The 19,716-nt window shown below is 39.0% G+C and overlaps 2 protein-coding genes across 2 annotated transcripts; one reads left to right on the top strand and one right to left on the bottom strand.

Moving 5' to 3' along the window:
* The first annotated feature begins 256 nt into the window (after positions 1–256).
* Positions 257–1,096, top strand: LOC149256602 (uncharacterized). Its single transcript, XM_089457461.1, has one exon. It carries the CDS (start codon positions 433–435, stop codon positions 925–927), a length of 495 nt encoding a protein of 164 aa, XP_089313587.1. The 5' UTR covers positions 257–432; the 3' UTR covers positions 928–1,096.
* A 1,454-nt stretch (positions 1,097–2,550) lies between these two features.
* LOC149256603 (uncharacterized) lies at positions 2,551–8,087 on the bottom strand. Its single transcript, XM_089455417.1, has 2 exons — positions 7,196–8,087; positions 2,551–6,536 (listed from the first exon to the last, which is right to left on the bottom strand). The coding sequence occupies exons 1-2, from the start codon at positions 8,085–8,087 to the stop codon at positions 2,551–2,553; spliced, it is 4,878 nt and encodes a 1,625-aa protein (XP_089311543.1).
* Positions 8,088–19,716: the final 11,629 nt, after the last annotated feature.

Raw genomic sequence — 19,716 nt, forward strand, 5'->3', positions numbered from 1 at the left:
ACACATTAATAATATCCCTAATAAATGTCCATGATTAAGAGTTTTATCATATGATAAATTTTTATCAAACTTAAATTACACCTAGGTTAGTTTATAAAACACATTACTGTCCTGAGTGGTTGATGGTAACATTAAACAGTGACCTTGTTGCCTTCCATCGTAGCTTCATTATGACGGGGAAGTAACCGCGCATACATTTAAAATTAGAAAGGACAACTCCACTGAGGAAAGGAAAGTGGGGCGATACTTCCTACCTTGTTCCTCTTGTTCTCGTCAGCGGAGGGAAGCTTCAGAGCCTTTTCCTGGGCAACTGCTGCAACAGGCCGCATGGAAATAACCGACCACTTTCCCATCTTCCTTCCCTTAAAATAACCCTGGCAACACATGAATTCACTCATAAGTTTGAGAAGCATTTAATTCGTGTATTTGATTATGGAAAAAATGAAGATGCCAATCTGTGCCCCATCAGTAAATCAGATCATGCGCTTGCAATTGAAGAACACTACTGAAACGTCTGTGCTGTATGGTGTTTATGTTGTATTCCAACTTGCAGTCTTGGCGTCTCTGCTGAACACTTATTCTCACTCTCCCTCTCAGCAGCACAAGAGTTGTGGAAACGGCATCTCCTGGGTTCCTCTGCAGGTCTATCTCTCTGCTTTTGTGAGCCTTTCCACCCTTCTTGCTCTCGCCTCCGCATTCATAACAGAAACCCACCTGGACTTCATACAAAGCCGGGAAACCCTCTTACAAAATGCTTCTGGCGATCTGATAAGTACAGAGGATGAAGATATAGCAAGCGGACGCTCTCCATGTTCAGGTTGTTTGAGTTATAAGGACTATTTTTCGCCTTACAGGGTCGCTCTCTCGGTTTATGTGCTTGTCTCCTTTGTCCATCTCTTCAACACATCCAAGCGTTTACTCTGCTGAAATTCTCGCTCTCTTTTTGAATCTTGATTCTGCTCTCTTCTCCTGCACTGTCACAGAGATTTGTGATAACATATGTATGAAATTCGCGTAAACCTGATGTTTAGGGTTATCGAGCTTAAACAAATGGTTGAATCATTCTAAATATTTTTATTTATGTTTCTTTGTTCACTTCCGATTTCTATTATTCGTTGGAGCATATTTTTGGGATTTACTGGATTAGCTTGGATTAGATTGGATGTGGTCTATTGTTTTGAAAAAGTTTATCCAAGCCACTCTTTGATGTGAAGTTACAGGTTCAATTCAGACATGTTGGTGCTTTGTTAAGGCACTCCTTGTTGTGAAGCCAATCATTCATCCGTTATCAGGTGCTTTATTAAGGCACTCCTTGATGTGAAGTCATTGGTTCAATTCCTTGCCTGATCGGGATGATATATTGTTCATGTTGAAGATGTAGTCCTAACAAAAAAATTGTTCATAATTAAAGTTCATTAAAACCGATATAGTTTATTGGACCTTTAGAAAGTAAGAGAATAATTGAGATTGTTTAATATTTTATTTCTATGATTAAAATAAGGGAGACAAGCAATCAAGTCAAGAAGGTTGATAGTGTGGCAAAGGTTTTGGAAACATGAAAGGATGTGAGTGAGAGCCATGCAATCCAAAACAAAATGTTTTTCATCTTCAACCCTCTTACTATCCACAGTTTGACATTTCACTTCTAAGCTCATGCAAAATTAGTTCTTATCTTCACAATATTCATTTTCTTCTTAGTAATTGTCAAGGCTCCAAAATATGAAAGGATGTGAGTGAGAGCCATGCAATCCAAAACAAAATGTTTGTCATCTTCAACCCTCTTACTATTGACCAACCCTCAGTGTCACATTTCACTTCTGAGCTCATGAAAATTAGTTCCACATTTCATTTCTGAGCTCATGAAAATTAGTTCTTATTTTCACAATATTCATTTTCTTCTTCTGAGCTCATGAAAATTAGTTCCACATTTCATTTCTGAGCTCATGAAAATTAGTTCTTATCTTCACAATATTCATTTTCTTCTTAGTAATTGTCAAGACTGAAAGATAAAAATTGAAAATTATATGAGCATGCTAAATATTTTATTGGTAAAACAAAAAAAAACCTACTCCAAACCATGATTGTATTATTAATCTATTTTATATAATTTTTATAGATGTAAAAATAATAATTAAATAATCTTTTTTTTCCCGTAGAAAAAGTCGTAATTTCTATTAATCAAAGAGAAATTACATTCTGTAGATGCTGAGCATATGCATACTGAGGCTGTTTGCCTCTCAAAAAACTTCTAACAAAAGACTGTTCATTGTTCCAGACAACTAAAAAACCAGATAAGCTAGACAGTAGTCACTCCTCTCACCAAACTGTTTGTCCACGCAGGGAGTTTGGAGAGGTATATATCAAAAAAATAAACCAGCAGAGAAGATTTACATAAGATTTCCATTGTTTCGGTCATCACTGTGCAGCTGTAGCTTGCTGCCGAAAATAAACAAAAAATAGCTGTGTTTTACCACCATAGTCCATAACAGAAATATATATAAAAACATGTAAACAAAAAACCAGTAAAAACTGAGCATGTTGGGACCCCTTTCAGATGAGAGCATCCCTTTGAGCCTGATAGTCATCAAAGGGTCTGTGATAGTGCTGAAAGTAGGTGCCATCCAGATCTTCTTGTATTAACCAGTCCTCTTCTTGCCTCTGCGCTGCTTGCTTGGATAGGTAGTCCGCCCGAGTGTTGCGCTCCCTGTATATATGGCGACAATCAAATTTTTCAAAAGCATCTGTTAGTCTGAGTGCCTCATCCAGGATGTGTCTCAAAGAGAAAGCAGTGCAAGATGATTTTCTGGTGAGCCAATTGCATACAATCATTGAATCTCCAAACAGTTGTAATTTTGTACAGCCCTTCTCAAGTGCAAAAGATATGAGGTGTTTGGCAGTAGTGAGCTCCGCAAAATTATTAGTGCCTCTGCCCAGGGGAATTTGGAGTGAGAAAGAGTGATTTTCTCGCAAGTAAAGGAGGCCTCCCCCCCCACAGCCTTCCTCTTGGGCTGAGCCATCAAAATATGCCCAGGGGAAAGATTTGTCTATGAGTTCTGGGGTAATGGACCGAGGGGGAGCTGATGGAGGATCATCAGGAATGAGAGCAAGGTCTGCAATAATGTGGGCAATGGTGACAGGCCAGTGGGGAATCTTTTGGTCGAAAATTGCTCGGTTCCTTGCAATCCAGATAGACCAACACATGAGGAGAGGAATGTTCTTGTCTTTTCCAGAGTGTTGTACCAGCCAGTTGCTCCATGCCTCAGTGATAGATTGCCCATGCCATTGGTGGAGGGAAGGGGAACGTAAAGAGAGAAGTGACCATAGGTCTTGTATTGCCGGACAGGTAAGAAAAAGGTGTTCCGTATCTTCCTCATTACTTCTGCAAAGATGGCACCAGAAGGGTCCATGGAAGGATCTTTTTTTCAAATTTGCCCCAGTGGGAATCTTGTTGGAGAGAATAGCCCACATGAGAAGCCGCGTTCTGGGGGCTGCTTTTAGATGCCAAATTGTTTTCCACCACTGCTGAGAGTTGTCTGGCTGGTGATTTTGCATAAGCTGCATGTAACCCTCCTTTGGGGAGTATGTACCAGATTTAGCTAGGGCCCAGACTATCTCATCTTCTCCCTCCGATATTCTGATGTGAGCTTGTGAGAGAGCCTCAGTGAATGATGCCCATTCTTGTCTCCATTGTTCCGGAATGTGGAGGTCTTGAGAAGTCCTCCAGGCCTGATGAAGGAAACTGGAATTTCCTTGGTCAGCAATGTGAGCAATAAGCGTGGCGCCTTGATCCCTTAGGTGTGTTAGGAGCTGTTCTGATAGTCTTTGCATGTTTCCACAACCAATCCAGGGGTCGACGCCAATGCGGACAGAGTTCCCCTGTTTTATTCTCCATGTCAGTCCCTCCCGAATTAGGGGAAGAGAATTTAGGACAGCTTTCCAAATGATGGAGTGACTACCACTTCCCCTGTGTTCCCTCCGAATCCAGCTGAAGATGCTTTCCGGAGCAATATATTTTTCCATAACTACTTTCTGCCAGAGACTATTTGATGTGAGGAGTTGCCATCCCATTTTTGCAGCAAGAGCATTTGCAAATAAATCTAATCTCTTAATTCCCCATCCTCCCCATTTTTTTGGTTTAGCTATGGTGTCCCATTTAACCCAGGCAAAGAGATTCCCTTGATTTGATCCCTTCCATAAGAATCTGCAGCAAATTTTTTGAAGCCTAGATAAGATCCCTCTTGGTATCCACGCCAGGGACATCCAGTACACCGGCGTTGCTTCCAGCACAGCTTTGATTAGAGTGAGTCTGCCTGCCCTTGTGAGGTATCTGTTATACCAGACATTGATCCTTTTCTCCACTTTAGATATTAACCAAATCCAATCTGCAATTCTGTAACCTCCATGTTTTACTCTGAAGCCCAGATACTTCAGCCCTTCCTCCATAGGGTGAATCTGAAATGGAAAGCGATTTTTTGTGTAGATGACTTCTTGTGGGGAGCAATTAATCGCTGTAAGGGTGGATTTTTGTACATTTATTACCATTCCAGTTGCTTTCTGAAAGAGATCAAAAACCTGATGTAATGCCGATGAATCGGCCATACTGCCATTTAAGAAGATCAGAACATCATCCACAAAGAGTAGATGTGTAAGGAAACAGTTGTCCGTGATTTTGATTCCTCTTATTCGTCCTCTTCTGTGTTCAGCTGCAATCAATCTACTTAGCCCTTCCATGATGAGTAAAAATAGAAGGGGAGATAGAGGACAGCCTTGCCGGAGGCCCCTTTCGGTAGTAAAAAAAGGGGTGGGGGAACCATTAAGGAGGACACTGAAAGGTACATCGGAGATGCAGCTCATGATTCTTTTGATGAAGAGGAAAGGGAAACCCAGGTGAGTGAGGAGCATTCTGATGTACAACAAATTTACCCTATCAAAAGCTTTTGAGAGGTCCACTTTGAGGATCATTCCTTTCAGATTTTTGCTTTTCATAGAGTGAAGAAGTTCTTGTGCAGTACCAATAGCCTCATGGATCTGGCGCTTATGGAGGAAAGCAAATTGTTCAGAGGATATGTTGGCCGATAGGATGGGCTTGATCCTGTTTGCTAGGATTTTGGCCAAAATCTTATAGAGACAGTTGCAGAGCGAGATGGGCCTGAAATCGTTAAAAGATACAGGCTTATCAGATTTGGGGATGAGAGCAATGAAGGTGGCTTTGATGCTAGAGGGGATAGATCCATTTAGGCAGCAGTGGTTAATGGCTTTGAGAATGTCATTTCCTATTAGCTCAAAAAAAGCTGAAAAGAACTCAATTGTCCAGCCATCTGGACCCGGGCTCTTGTCCTTTTGGAAGCATTTGATAGTGGCTTCCAGTTCCTCCAAGGAGATATCTTTAGTTAGCTCCTCCGCCTCATCCTCATCCACAAATCTCGGGAAAAGTTCTGCAACCCTCATTATTTCTAAGAGATTTGCTTGACCTGGAGCTTTGTATATATTCTTAAAGTGTGAAGAGGCAAGATAGGCAAGTTCCCCTGGGCTGCTGACCTGATGTCCTTGCTCATCTTGCAACTCCCAAATAGTGTTGATCGCCTTTCGCCCATTTGCAAAACGGTGGAAAAATTTTGAGTTCTCATCCCCCTCCTTGAGCCATATGGCTCTGCTTCTTAGTCTCCAGGAGTCCTCCCTATCTCTGAGAATCTGGGTTCTCCTTTTGATTAGGTCTTCATACAAGGATTTCTGATCAGGGGATATATAAGTTCCATCTGAATTTGCTTCAAGAGCCTCAATTGCTTGTTCCGCCCAAGATATAGTCTGATCATCCTGTTTTCTCTTTGATTTCGCCCATTCTCTTGATTTTCCTTTGATTTCTGAGAGGTTTCTAACCAAACCTTTGGCTGGGTCCATATTCTCTGAGATCGGATGTGTTTTCCAGAAATCCGATATCAATTTTATGTAAGAAGGATCCCGGAGCCAAGTTGCATTGAATTTGAAAGGGGCATTTTGGGCTCGTTGTCTTGCTTCTAATTCCAGGAAAATGGGCCTATGGTCCGAGATCCCTCCACTTCCCACCCATTGACGAGACCTAGGATATTGGGAACAGAGCCCTTCCTTCATGATGAATCGATCCAGCCTTCTCGCTAGGCTTTGGTCCCCAGTTCTATTGTTCTTCCAAGTGTATTGGAGTTTTGCAGAAGGGAGATCAATCCAATGACGATCTTCAAGCAGTTGCCCAAAAAAATCAGAGAGGGGGTCAATTTGAGCCAGATGTCCCCAAGATTCGGAGAAGCCTATTGAGAAATTTAAATCTCCTCCCAAAATAATATTCTCAGCTTGTAGGAGTGGGGAATCTAGGAGCTTTTGCCAGAATAGCTCTCTGTTTAGACAGGGGCCATAAACATTTATAATTTTGAGATTTTCCTCCAGATCTCTCGAGTATATATCTGCCCCCAGAAAACCCCCTCCACCCCAGATGTTTTTTAGCAAAATAGAGTTGTTCTTGAATCCCATAGCAATGCCTCCTGAGCGGCCAGATACATCAATGGCTGTAAAGGTCCACCCAGGTAACCATAAGCCAAGAATGGAGGATGCTGTGTCCGCTTTGCATAAAGTTTCTTGTAAGAAGATAATGTCCACAGGGTTTGAGAGTAAGAGTCGCTTCAGGGCCGCTTTTTTATCCGGGCTGGCCAACCCTCTACAGTTGAAGGATAAAATTATCATGGAGGGGGGTGGGGGAGGGTATCTTGTGCTCTAAGGGCCCTGGGAAGAGTTTGCTGCTTGCCGAGGAGGATGTCTTCCTCCGTTTGTTTTTGTGCTATCGACTTTGAGGAAGGTCGACCACGCCCCTGCTTGGGCGAAAGGAGATGGGATTCCACCGGCATCCCTATGGAGTCCGAGACTTTTAGCTTTGTGGTCGAACGGGTAGGGTATCTCGGGGACGAGTTTACAGAGGGAGACGGCGAGGGAAAAGAGGGGTGGGGGAAAGAGGGGACAGAGGATATTGATGGAGGGCCTGTAGGTCGAGGGATGGGGCAAGATACATATAGCGAGCCGAGAGGGGGGAGGGATGAGCAGGCCACCTTTACCAGGTCCAGGGCTGACGGGGATGAGGGAGGGGGGAGCCTGATAGGGGGGGGGATGCCAGCAGAAGATAAACTCAATGATGCAAAATGTGAAATAGAGGCAGACGAAGAAGTGGACATACCCGAGGAGAAGACCGCTCCCTTTGCAGCTTTTGAGCGCGTCAGAGGAGGAGATGGAGGCCGGGGCGCGTTTGATGCTTGCTTCCTGCGGCGAGGTGCAGAGGGCGCTTCCACCGTATCCGAGGTGATGATATGATCCGTTCTCGGTGCCATAGCAGCCTGAGGGTCTGGCATCCCCTCAGAGGAGGGTAAATCCTGGCCTGTAGCTGTCTGCTGAGTCTTCTGGAGGAGGGGGCAGTCCTTATATAGATGTCCCACCTGGTGACACCTTCTGCATCTGTAGGGTATGCCCTCATAATCCAGCTTCTGCTTCCTAGAAGTGGCTTTCCATTGAATAGTAATATGTTCAGGCACTCCCCCTCTGGTATCCATATGTACTAGGATCCTTGCAAAAGCCATAGAGCCCGTCGAGATGTAGGATTTATCTGTTTCCATGAAAGTTCCGAGGGCATTCCCAATTCTTTTGAAAATATCTTCCGACCAGTACTGCAAGGGCAAGCCCGGAAGCCTAACCCAAACTGGTCCAATGCCCAAAAGCTCCGTCTCCGGGTCGAAGAGGGGCGTCCACCGTTTGAGGAGGACCGGGGCCTTCTCAAAATGCCAGAATGAGGAAAGAACCCAGCTCGTGTGGTCCGCCCTTGCAAATCTGAGCGCAAACCATCCTCGCACGAACGTCTGTACCGATGGGATCTCCACAAGGTATTGCCCCCAAATCTCGGTCGCCCATTGCTTGATTTTTGCAGCCGTTGCGTGTCTGCCTCTAATCCGTCCCACAAGGACACAGTCCGCCAGATCCATGGCGTCTCCCCACTGAATATCCTCTTCCAGCCGCAGGAAGACGTCCTCCGCAGTGGATTTGAAACAACGCTGCTTCTTGGCAGGGCGGGAGGACATGCGGCCCGGGTTAACAGTGGCCTGAGAGCCCACAGGGGGGGGGGAAGGGGGTTAGTCCCAAAAGAGGGGATGGCTTCAGGGAGGGGAGGGACCGCGTGGTAACTACCCGAGGGTGCGGAAGGGCCCGAGGGAGGGTTTGATATCGAGATGGTAGGGTTTGCAGCCGAGAGGGAAGGGAGCCCCAAAGAGGTTTCCGGGGGCAGGGGAAGGGAGGGGATAACCGACGCTTGGGGGGAAACACCAACCGGGGAGGAGTGTAAGCAGTCCGCCAGGAAACCCAGTGAAGCCGGCGAGGGGACCGCGAAGGAGTTCCAGGAGGAGGGCTCGCCAGGGTAAAGAGAGGTGGGGAGCGACGGGTCGATAGTGGGCGACAGATGCTCAAAACTAGCAGATAAATTCCCGCTGTGCAAACCCTCTGATGAAGTAAACGTGGAGCGCCAGATGGAGCTTTCCGCCAGCGGGGACTCCGAATAATCTACTTCCTCTGTGTCCATGTCGACAGCTGCAAGGTGCCCTCCTCGAAATACAGGTAACCGCCCGATAGAGTATTCCTCGAAACCAGGTAACCGTATAGCGTCGGCACCGACAGCGGGGATAACCGTTTTGGGCTGAGCCTGTAGAATAACTTGCTGCGGGTCACGTTCTCCTTTGGCAGTGAAAACGACGCCTTCGAGCTGTCGGCCGAGCTGTGGGGGGTCTCCGTTCCGATGCAGGGAGGGCAGTGAAAACTTCGGGGGAGAAAAACCAAGGTGAAAGTGCGAAAAACGCGGGAGGAGCCAGGGTAAAAAGGGAGGGGGAAACACAGGACGCGGGGGACCAGAGTACCAGCTCGTGGGCCAATAAAAAAACGGGAGATGACGGGAGATGAGTACAGGTGTGGGGGTTTACAGGGCCGTGGGCCGGCCTGCAAACCCCGTCAGAAGGGTTTCATGGCTGTTCATGCAGAGCCCGGCATTCGTTGTTTTTCCTGATCGTTAATGAAGATATTTCATCTGTATCGACAGTCTACTTGTTGTCTGAATGAATTCATTGATTTTCTCCAATAATTAAATAATCATATATTAACTTAATATAATATTTTATAAAATTAAAATAAAATGTCATTAACTTAAAAAATTATATACATATAAATATATATAAACATAAGTCTATTTTAACTTTATATCCCATCAAATATTAAAAAATAAATTAACATAATTTTTTTTTAAATAAAATATCAAATATTTACAAGTTAAATGAAAGTATAAATAAGTTTATTATAAATAAAAATGTATATTTATATTTATTATTTTAAATTTTTGTATTTTAAAGTTTTATATTTTATTTTACTCAGTGTCAAATCTAGCTAGATAGTATTGAAAGACATATTTTATACATGCCTCCCACATAATGATATGGATCTAGTGCCAAAGATCCAACTCTTGAATTAGAATGATTTATATCTAGTGCCAAAGCTCTGGTTGCATTTTCTAATGATTAAAGCCTCCTCTTATATGAATAGGAAGGTTTTTTTGGCTTTACTGTGTAGGGTAGTTGATATTAGAGGATATAAAGACAATTATGTTTACAAGCAGTGCTCTAAACTTAGACATTTCCATTTTTGGACTAACTATAATGCAACGAAATGATCAACAGATTTGGTTTCCCTATGGGTAGGTTGAGACCATTTGGACATGGATGTTTATGATGTAACACCTCCTAAAGTAATAGAATGGCACTACCTAAACTTATAAAAAAAAGTTATATATATATATTTTATTTTCACGTTATAAAATAGAAAAAAAAAGTTCATTTTGTAATTTTGTAATTATTTATATAACTTTTTTTCTCCTCTTTTTTTTTTAATTTAATTTTATCATTTTGCTAGAAAATTACAAATTTTCTTGACCTTATGTGTTTCTAATTTGTTGCTAGAGAAACTAGACCAATGACATATTAACTATTTCTCGAGTAGTCTCCAAAAAAAAACAAAGAATGATACCATTAATATAAAGAGGATAAGAGTTGTCTCAACATAGGAAAAACTAGTGACAAGTATGATAACTAAAACAATGTACCAAAAAAGGGATAGTTGTTCTAGATGTGAGGAAAGCCCACAAAGCCAACAAAAAATAAAGATGTAAACATCATATGCATGGAAACAAGTAAAGAAACCTGAGAATTATGATGATAGAGACGTGTTGAAGTTGGTGGGGTGGTTTGCATTCTTGTAATGGGTCTTCACTATTGGGCTTGGAGGAAAGCCCATTTCAAGATGAGCAGGGCTCTCTTCAACATCCAACAACAATAGCTTCAACTCATCCAACCTGTGCAGAATGTTGTCCTTAACCTCTTATTTATCCATCAACACTTTATTTCCACTATTTTTCACCCCCATTAGAAAGGATAAATCTTTTTGGGCTAGAGTCTCGCTCTCCTCCTGAAGCTGAGAGGCGAAGAGATCTTCCCAGGAGAAGTTAATTATGGAGGAAGGAGTTTTTTATTCTTCATTATTTAGCTTGCTGCTAACTATTTCCTAATACGTTTGACATGGAAGGGGAGAACCATTAGGATACGAGGAAGGAGAGAAGCAATTCTAGAGAGGTAACTTTATAGCCACACGCTATAGGAGTTTTGCAGCGATGATGAGCCATAAGTCAGTTTGAAAACCATAGTGATAACTAGTTTAGACTTGCCTTCAACCTAAATTTTGGAGAGATTTAGTTTAAGGACTTATAGGAGACTAAACTTTAGGGCATAGAGTTTGGTTTTGTTATCACTATTTATCCCCATGTGGCATGCATAGAGATAGAGGATCGCTCCCAAGTTTGAATGGAACATGCCATTGAATTTAGCCCAGCCACGATTGCCCTTCAACTCATTGTCAAAGTTGAGCTTAATAAAATTCATCGAAGGGTGATGCCAATGTTGCAAAGAGAAGAGAAGAGGTTTGCTAATAAAATGAGAGGATGCAATGATGTTTGGAGAGAGTTGCAATTCTCTTAAGATTGGAACTTCTTCTTGAGTGACTTCTTACTCTGAAGATGACCAAGAGGAAACAAGAATGGCTTCTTAGATCTACTTGAAGAGGAGGTTCTAGAGAGAGTCCATTGATGAAGACAAGCCCCTAAAAATTCCATTGTTGCATTCTTTCTAGATTGTTCATAGTAAGAAACATGGGAGTAGATTCCAAGCTTTGTTGAAAACCGGGTTCAAAAAGGGGAAGATCGTAAAGAGGATAGAGTGTTAACGATACATATGGGGTTGTCACTGGTATGATGAAATAGAGCCAATGATGTTTTCCAAAGGCCATTAGAGACTTGATAGAGATTTAATAGATGTTCATTGATTTCCTATGAATTATGACATAAAAAACATAGGGAGAGGCCTTCAAAGCCTTTTGAGAGGAGCCTATCCCATGTTATAGTTTTCCTATGAGTATGAAGCCAAAAAAATTGTGTTACCTTTGGCAATGATTTTTGTTCCCAGATTTGAGACCAGATTTGCAAGCATGGGATCTGATCATTTTTAACTTCTATTTGATATGCCTCATTGATAGACAAGGTTCCCTTAGAGGTGTATCCCCATCTTAATTTGTTAGGATCCATCAGAATGAGAGATGTGTCATTGCTGGATAATTTTGTCAAGGTTTCCCTAATCTATATGTGATGGCATGAACTCCCATGAATATTTGGACTTCCAAGCACGCTAATTGGTTTTCACTAACTAGACACTCCAATAGTATGCTACTAAAATAATTTAATGAGACTTCGTAATGCAGTTGAGGTCATTAAGCTCGGTTTCAAAGTCAAATTTGGAGAATTGATGCAATGAATCATCCTAAAATTGAGCAATTATGTTATCAAAGACTTCCCAGAAGTAGTGGTCTTGGATAAGTTATTTGCATTTGCAAGCGAGGTTCCAGATGGTTGAGCCTATGGGTAAGTGTTGCATCTTAACACATTGTTGTTTTTTGGGTATATTATCATAGTATTTTCTATTCCATATTTTACGCTAGACTTCACTACTCCCTTGGAGCTAGTGCCCCCCAAGTTTGGCACCCAAGATAGTGCTAAGAATCTTTGGATCTCGCAAGCCGAACCCCCTCCTAGCTTTGGAAAGGCATAGTTTCCCCTAGGATATCAGAGCCCATTTCCTTTCATAGAGGCACCCTCCCGCACCCCCCCTCGCCCAAAAAAAAAAAAAGTATGTTGAAGGGACGAGATCTAACTTATGGTGCACTTCAAAGCCATGAGGGCCAATAAGAGGTAAATGAGAAAATCATGAAGGACCAATTTGAGAAGCACGAGGCATCTAGGGAACATCCAAGGAATGCCTAGGGAGCATCCATGAAGTGTGACGAGAGTGCATTTGAGCACATGGTAGTTCCAAATTTCCAGGTATTGTGCAAATTGGGGCTGAAGCAAAGTTTTGGTTTTTGGAAGCGCGATTCCGGAGATGCTTTGGCCATAGTTTTGCAGGTGCACAATTTCAAGGTCTGATGCGGGGGAAAGGTGGGGAGAGGGGGTGTAGTTCTGACAAAATTATATTAAAATTTTGAGAATAGAGAACTATTTTTATATAATATGATAGTCTATAATTATTTAAATAGTCTAACTATGGGTTTTCCCTATTTTTACTTTATTTCACCAATTTTCTAAACCATACATTTACTTACCAATGGAAAGGTTATGACTAATGCCTTTCTTTTTCTTCTTTCCTAATCCAATCCTCTCTAAAACCCCCATGGGTTATTCTTTAACTTCGTTCATTCCCTTACATCATAAATATTCATTATTTATCATCATTCACAAGCTTTTTAGCTATAAGTACATGTCCAAACACATGCATGTTCCTCAAACTCTAATATATTTCTTCGTAACATGTCCAAACACATGCATGTTCCTCAAACTCTAATTAAGGATAAAAAGTACATTAATATCCATTGAGGAATTGATTTATCCAATGTTAACCTTCTACATCAAGATAGTCATCTATAAGACTAATTTGTAACTAAGCTTTCAATTTTCTCATATAACCACCCTTAGTGTAGTCTAAGATCATATACCCATTAGGCTTTTAGATAAAAGACCACAAGGAAACATTTATATTGCCAACCTTTCTAGATTCAAAAATGATTGATTTCATGCCGAGTATTGTTGATTGATCATTTGACAATCATCTTACATTTGCTTTCAAGACTACAATAAGCTACCCAACTTCTGACTACTAATTTATTGGATTATGACTCTATTTTAAATGGCCAATGAAATTGGTGCAAGTGTTGTAAGATTGCACTTATTCACTATGTTTTTTCCTTTTAATTTTAATTATTATAATTTTATAATCTCTTAATATTAATATTAATTGTAAACTCATAATTTTGACAAAATTACTACTAATCTTAATTAGTTATATACCAGTCTAGATCTATCTTAACCACGGATCTATCAAGCACCGAGAGAGATCAAATCTATGATCATATACCTATTAGACTTTCAGATTAAAAAACCACTTGGAAACCTTTATATTGTCAACATTTTGAGATTAAAAAAAAATTGATTTCATGCCCAAGTATTGTTGATTGATCATTTGTCGATTATCAAAGTTCTATCTCACAATTCTACATTTGTTTTCGAGACTACAGTAAGCTTCCCAACTAGAGATCAAATCTATGATCATATACCTATTAGGCTTTTAGATAAAAGACCACTTAGAAACCTTTATATTGTCAACATTTTGAGATTCAAAAAATATTGATTTCATACCCAAGTATTGTTGATTGATCATTTGCCAATTACCAAAGTTCTATCTCATAATTCTACATTTGTTTTCGAGACTACAGTAAGCCTCCCAACTTCTGACTAGTAATTTCTTGGATTATGACTCTATTTTAAATGTCCAATAAAACCGGTGTTAGTGTTTGTAAAATTACACCTAATCACTATTAATTATTATAATTTTATAATCCTTTAACATTAAATATTAATTGTAAACTCATAATTTTGACAAAATTACTGCTTATCTTAATTAGTATACATAAACACATTCTAGAATGCCAATATTCTACAACCCCAATGTGGCAGTTACTCTCATGAGTAGTTGATGGTAACATTAAACAATGACCTCTTTGAAAAAAAAAACATTAAACAGTGACCTTGTTGTCTTCTACCGTAGGCTTCATTATCACGGGGAAGCAACCGTGTTGATCGCAGACATTTAAAATTAGAAAGGGCAACACCACTTAGGAAAGGAAAGTGGGGCGATACTTCCTACCTTGTTCCTAATTGGGTTGGATGTGGACAATTTCTTTGAAAAAGTTAACCTAATCTTCTTTGGCATCCTCTTTTCAAAGTTCCATATTTGCCAGGTCTGCGATGTATTATGGTTTATGCTCATATTTTCTTGAGGTTGTGGGTGTTTAGATTCAAATATTCGAGTTCACATTGGTTTTTATTCATTCTCGATAATGATGAGATGTAATATATTTATTTTCATTTTAAATATAAAATTTAAAAATTATTAAAATTAATATGGAGATTAATTGAGATTTTTTAATATTTTATTTTTATGATTAAAAAAGAAGTGATCTGATTTAATAAGTCAAAAAGGTCGATAGTGTAGCAAAGGTTTTGGAAATGAGAAAGGATGTGAGTGAGGGCCGAGCAATCCAAAAGAAAATGCTTTTTCATCTTTAACCCTTTTCAACCCTCTTATTATCGACCAATGCCCAGTTTCACTTTTGAGCTCATGAGAATTAGTTCTTATCTTCAAAATGTTCATTTTCTTCTTAGTATTGGTCATGACAGGAAGGTAGTTTCACTTTTGAGCTCATGAGAATTAATTTTTATCTTCACAATGTTCATTTTCTTCTTAGTATTGGTCAAGATAGGAAGATAATTCTGGGATTTAGGGCGATCGAGAATTGTGGTTAGCAAGATTCAGCTGATCACCTCCTTATAATACCTTAACTTTATTTCTCCCTCTAACTCATTATCATCCCACAACTTATCCTTAAATTTAAAAGTAGTAGTAATTTTAATATTATTCTTATTCTCCAAAATAATCTCCTCGTTTATTTCTCAATAGTAAAATCAAAATTAAACATCTCCCTACTAACTTATCTTTAATTAATTAATATAATATAAAATTTTAATAATTTAACTATAAATTTATAATCATGATGAAATTGAAAATTAAATTGACATGCCCCATATTATATTGGTAAGATCTTTTATTAGGAAGACCAAAAAAAAGTGCTCCAAACAATGATTGGATTACTAATCTATTTTATATCATTTTTATAGATATAAAAATTATAATTAAATAATCATATATTAACTTAATATAATATTTTATAAAATTAAAATGAGATATTATTAACACTTATATATATATATATATATATATATATATATATAATAAAAAATAAATTAATATAAATACATTTATTATAATAAAGTTTTATATTTATATTTATTATTTTAAATTTTTGTATGTTAGGTCCCTATAATATTAGTGATTTCTCCATTACTATTGTGATTGTAGCCCTTATTGTTATTGTTGTGTCCCTATTGTCCCCATATTGTTATTATTGTGCCCCATAGAAGTCCATTATTGTTATTGTTGTTCCCTTATATTATTATTGTTATGTCGGCTTTGATTATATTGTGACCCCTTAGACTCCTATATATAGAAATGAGGTTTTATCATTTGTATCATCCAAGAATTATTCATTTGTGTAATGTAAAGAAGGTTGCCCACTCGAAGAGGCTGATTTTGAAGTTGTTGATTTATTTTTTCTTCTATTTTATGAGCTGGTTTCATAACATTTGGTATCAGAGGTTTGGATTCTAGGGTTTTGCTGCTCCAAACAGGTCATCGTGAAATTTTCACTATAACTTCTTTTTCTACGATGTTTCAGAAGCTGAAATTAAAACCCATTTGAGCCAAAATCTCGATGAACCTCGGTCGGAATTTCATATCTTTTTTCGCTATATTTTTGGAGATAGGATCCAAGAAATTTAGGGTTTTTGCAGGCTCCCGAATTATATCTCAAATAGGCAACCTGGTGACTTTCTCTCTGAGCATCAGATTGAAATTTCATAAAAGGTTACAAAAAGAGGACGACCTGTAGTTTTCTGTGTATTAGTTTCAGGTCCTAAGGTCGAAACAGTGACACGTGGCACTTTGTACAAGTTTTCTCTATTGAACGAGTCTATAATAAAGTCATCGTAGGAGATTTGACATAACTATTCCTTGGAGAATCCAACCTTGATCAGATTTGCGGGGTTGAAAAGAGGACTCAGAGGGCTACCGCAAGACGCAATTTCAGAATTTGGAGATCCGAAATTACAGAGATACAACAGATTCAATATCGAGCTCCTACAAAGTGAAAAAATGTCTGTAGGTTTTTTTTTAATTTTGCATAACATTGGTTTGGAAAATTAGTTTGAAGGAATTCAAAGGGCATAATGAAGCATTATTATCATTAATTGATGCCCTGAAGAAAGAAAATGGAAACACCTAGTAAGCAACCTGAAATCTCTAGCATGACTCATGAAGAAGAGAAAGAGATGCAACATGATATATCAAAATTACGTGACCAAATGCAACAAAATTCACTCTCACAAAAAGTAACATAAGCTAAGATGGATGGTTTAAAGAAATACGTGGAAGCTAAGATGGACGATATAGAAGAAAACTTAAAGGCAACATGGAAGAGATGAAGACAGATTTGACAAATTTGCTACAAGAAATGCTCACTAATGGCAAAAGGGTAGTAAAGGAAACTCAAAGGAAAACAAAAGAAATGTTAATCATGATTTCATAGACTCTAATGGTGGATTGAAGACCCACCATGTTCCAAATATCGATATGAGGAATTCTGATTGCAAGGATCCCGTAACATGGATACTACAGATGGAGCATATTTCGATCTCCATAATGTGCAAAACACACAAAAGGTACACATTGAAACTTTATATTTGGAACCAAATCAGTTTCTATGGTATCAATGGCTTTTCTCTCGTAAACAAATTGTCACTTGGGCAAGTTTTACGGAAGAAATGATAGCGCATTATGAGGATACAAAAAGCAACATTTTTTTTAGCCAATTGATAAATCTCAAACAAAAGTGTTCAATGATGGAGCACATTGAAGACTTCCAAAAATTGAATATAAGGGTAAAAGATATTCCAGAGGAGCAAAGGATAGCATCCAACATGAGGTTTACCTTTGGGAACTTGATTCATTGGAGAAGACATTCAGGTTGGCAAGGAAAATGGAAAGCAAAATTATGGCAACAAGGAAGCCTACTACTCACAACTATAAAGATGGAAGTGATTTTGCCCCTAGCCTTCCAAAACCTACAAGGTTGACACCACAACAATTGGAAGAAAAAAGAGCAAAAGGGCTTTGTTATAGTTGTGATAGCAAATACACTAAGGTCATAAGTGTGCTACGAAGAAATTATTTTACATAGATTGTGAAGAGGAGGAAGAAAAGGAATAAGAAACGTCAAAAGAAGAGGATATACACCATGAACAAACCCTAGAGAAAGAAGAAATGAATCTGACCATATCTTGTAATGCATTGGCCGGAATTACCACTCCTCAAACTATTAAGATAGAAGGGCATATCAAGAAGAAAAAGGTAATAGTGTTGATTGATTTGGGCAGTACCCATAATTTTATTCATTGTAAGATAGCCAAGTAATTGAATTTCTTCCTATATCCATCACCAGAGTGTCAAGTGATGGTTGCAAGTGGAGGAACCATAAATTGCTCTGGAAAGTGCCATAATATCAAGCTACCCATGGGAGAATATGTATTGAATAGCCCAATGTTTTCCATTCCAATGGGTGGTGCTGGTGTTGTATTAAGAGTCCAATGGCTACAATCCTTGGGTACAATAGCTTTTAATTTTCAAAAAAAATTCATGTAATTTTCTTCAGAAGGAAAAGAAGTTGAATTAAGGGGTATCACATGGAGACAGAGAAAGATAATCATCTCTAACGAAATGACAAAGCTTCTAAAGAAAGAACAACGAGGTGTAATTGGACAATTATGTTCACTAGAGGTTCCCACATCGAAATAATTTATTTCTTCGTATCTCCAAAAAGTATTGGACACTCATTCCAAGGTATTTGAGAATCCTAAAGGCCTCCCACCTATTTGTGATCATGATCATGCTATCCATTTGATTCCAAGAAGTGTTCCTCCAAACATCAGGCCTTACAGATATCCCTATGCCCAAAAGAGTGAAATTGAACATATGGTTGCAGAAATGCTAGAGGCTGGTATAATTCAACCTAGTCAAAGTTCTTTCTCTGCTCCTGTAGTATTGGTGCACAAGAAGGATGGGTCATGGCGCATGTGTCCGGATTATAGGGAGTTCAACAAGCTCACTATTAAAGATAAATTTCTCATTCCTGTCATTGATGAATTATTGGATGAATTGCATGGATCAATTTACTTCACCAACTTGGATCTTCGGTCAGGATATCATCAAATCAGAATGAAGACTGAAGACATTCCAAAAACAACGTTTAGAACTCATGAGGGTCATTATGAATTTTTGGTCATGCCTTTTGGCCTTACCAATGCACCTTCTGCATTTCAAGGTTTGAAGAATTCCATTTTCAAACCCTTCCTTGGAAAATTTGTGTTAGTATTTTTTGATGATATACTAATCTACAGCAAGTCTTGGAAGGATCATGTTCAACATGTTGACAGGGTGCTTAAACTATTGGAGGAGAAATAATTATATGCAAAAATATCCAAATGTTTCTTTGAAGTACAGGAGGTGGAATATGTGGGTCATATTGTATCTCATGAAGGTGTGAAGGTAGACCCTAGAAAAATTAAAGCCATTAAGGAATGGAAAATTCCCACATCCATAAAGCATCTGCGAGGATTTCTTAGGTTGACAGGATATTATCGCAAGTTTGTTAAAAATTATGGATGAATAGTAGCACCTCTAACAACATTATCAAAGGAAGATGCATTTTCATGGACTCCAGAAGCAATGAAGGCCTTTGAACATCTTAAAGAGGCAATGTGCCAAGCACCGGTCTTAGATACGTCTGACTTCACAAAAACCTTTATTGTGGAATGTGATGCCTCAAGAAATGGAATTGGTTTTGTTTTAATGCAAGAATAAAGACCCATTTCTTTCGAAAGTCTTCCAATCAAAGGAAAGTATTTACACACAACTATTTATGTGAAGGAAATGTTGGCAATGCTACATGCACTTAAGAAATGGCAACCCTACCTAATGGAAAGATAATTCAAGGTAAAAATGGATCATAATAGTCTTAAATACTTTTTAGAGCAAACATTATCTTCAGAAGAGCAACAAAAATGGGTCATAAAGATGTTGGGTTATGACTTTGAAATCATCTAAAAAAAAGGGAAGCAAAATGTTGTGGCAGATGCACTCTCAAGAAATGATGAGGATATGGAAGCATTGCTTTGCACCATTTCTATTATCCAACCAGACTGGATAAACGAAGCAAGGCAGAAATGGAAGAATGATGAAGAAGTGTGGGCACTCATTCAAATGATACAACAAGATCCCAGTACATCTGATAAATTTAGCTGGAAAAACGATTCATTATGGTACAAAGATCGCTTATACCTATGTAAGA

This window comes from Pinus tabuliformis, chromosome 7 (genome assembly GCF_031772625.1).
Source record: "Pinus tabuliformis cultivar Carrire ecotype Pingquan chromosome 7, CPIR1, whole genome shotgun sequence".
Lineage (NCBI taxonomy): Eukaryota > Viridiplantae > Streptophyta > Pinopsida > Pinales > Pinaceae > Pinus > Pinus tabuliformis.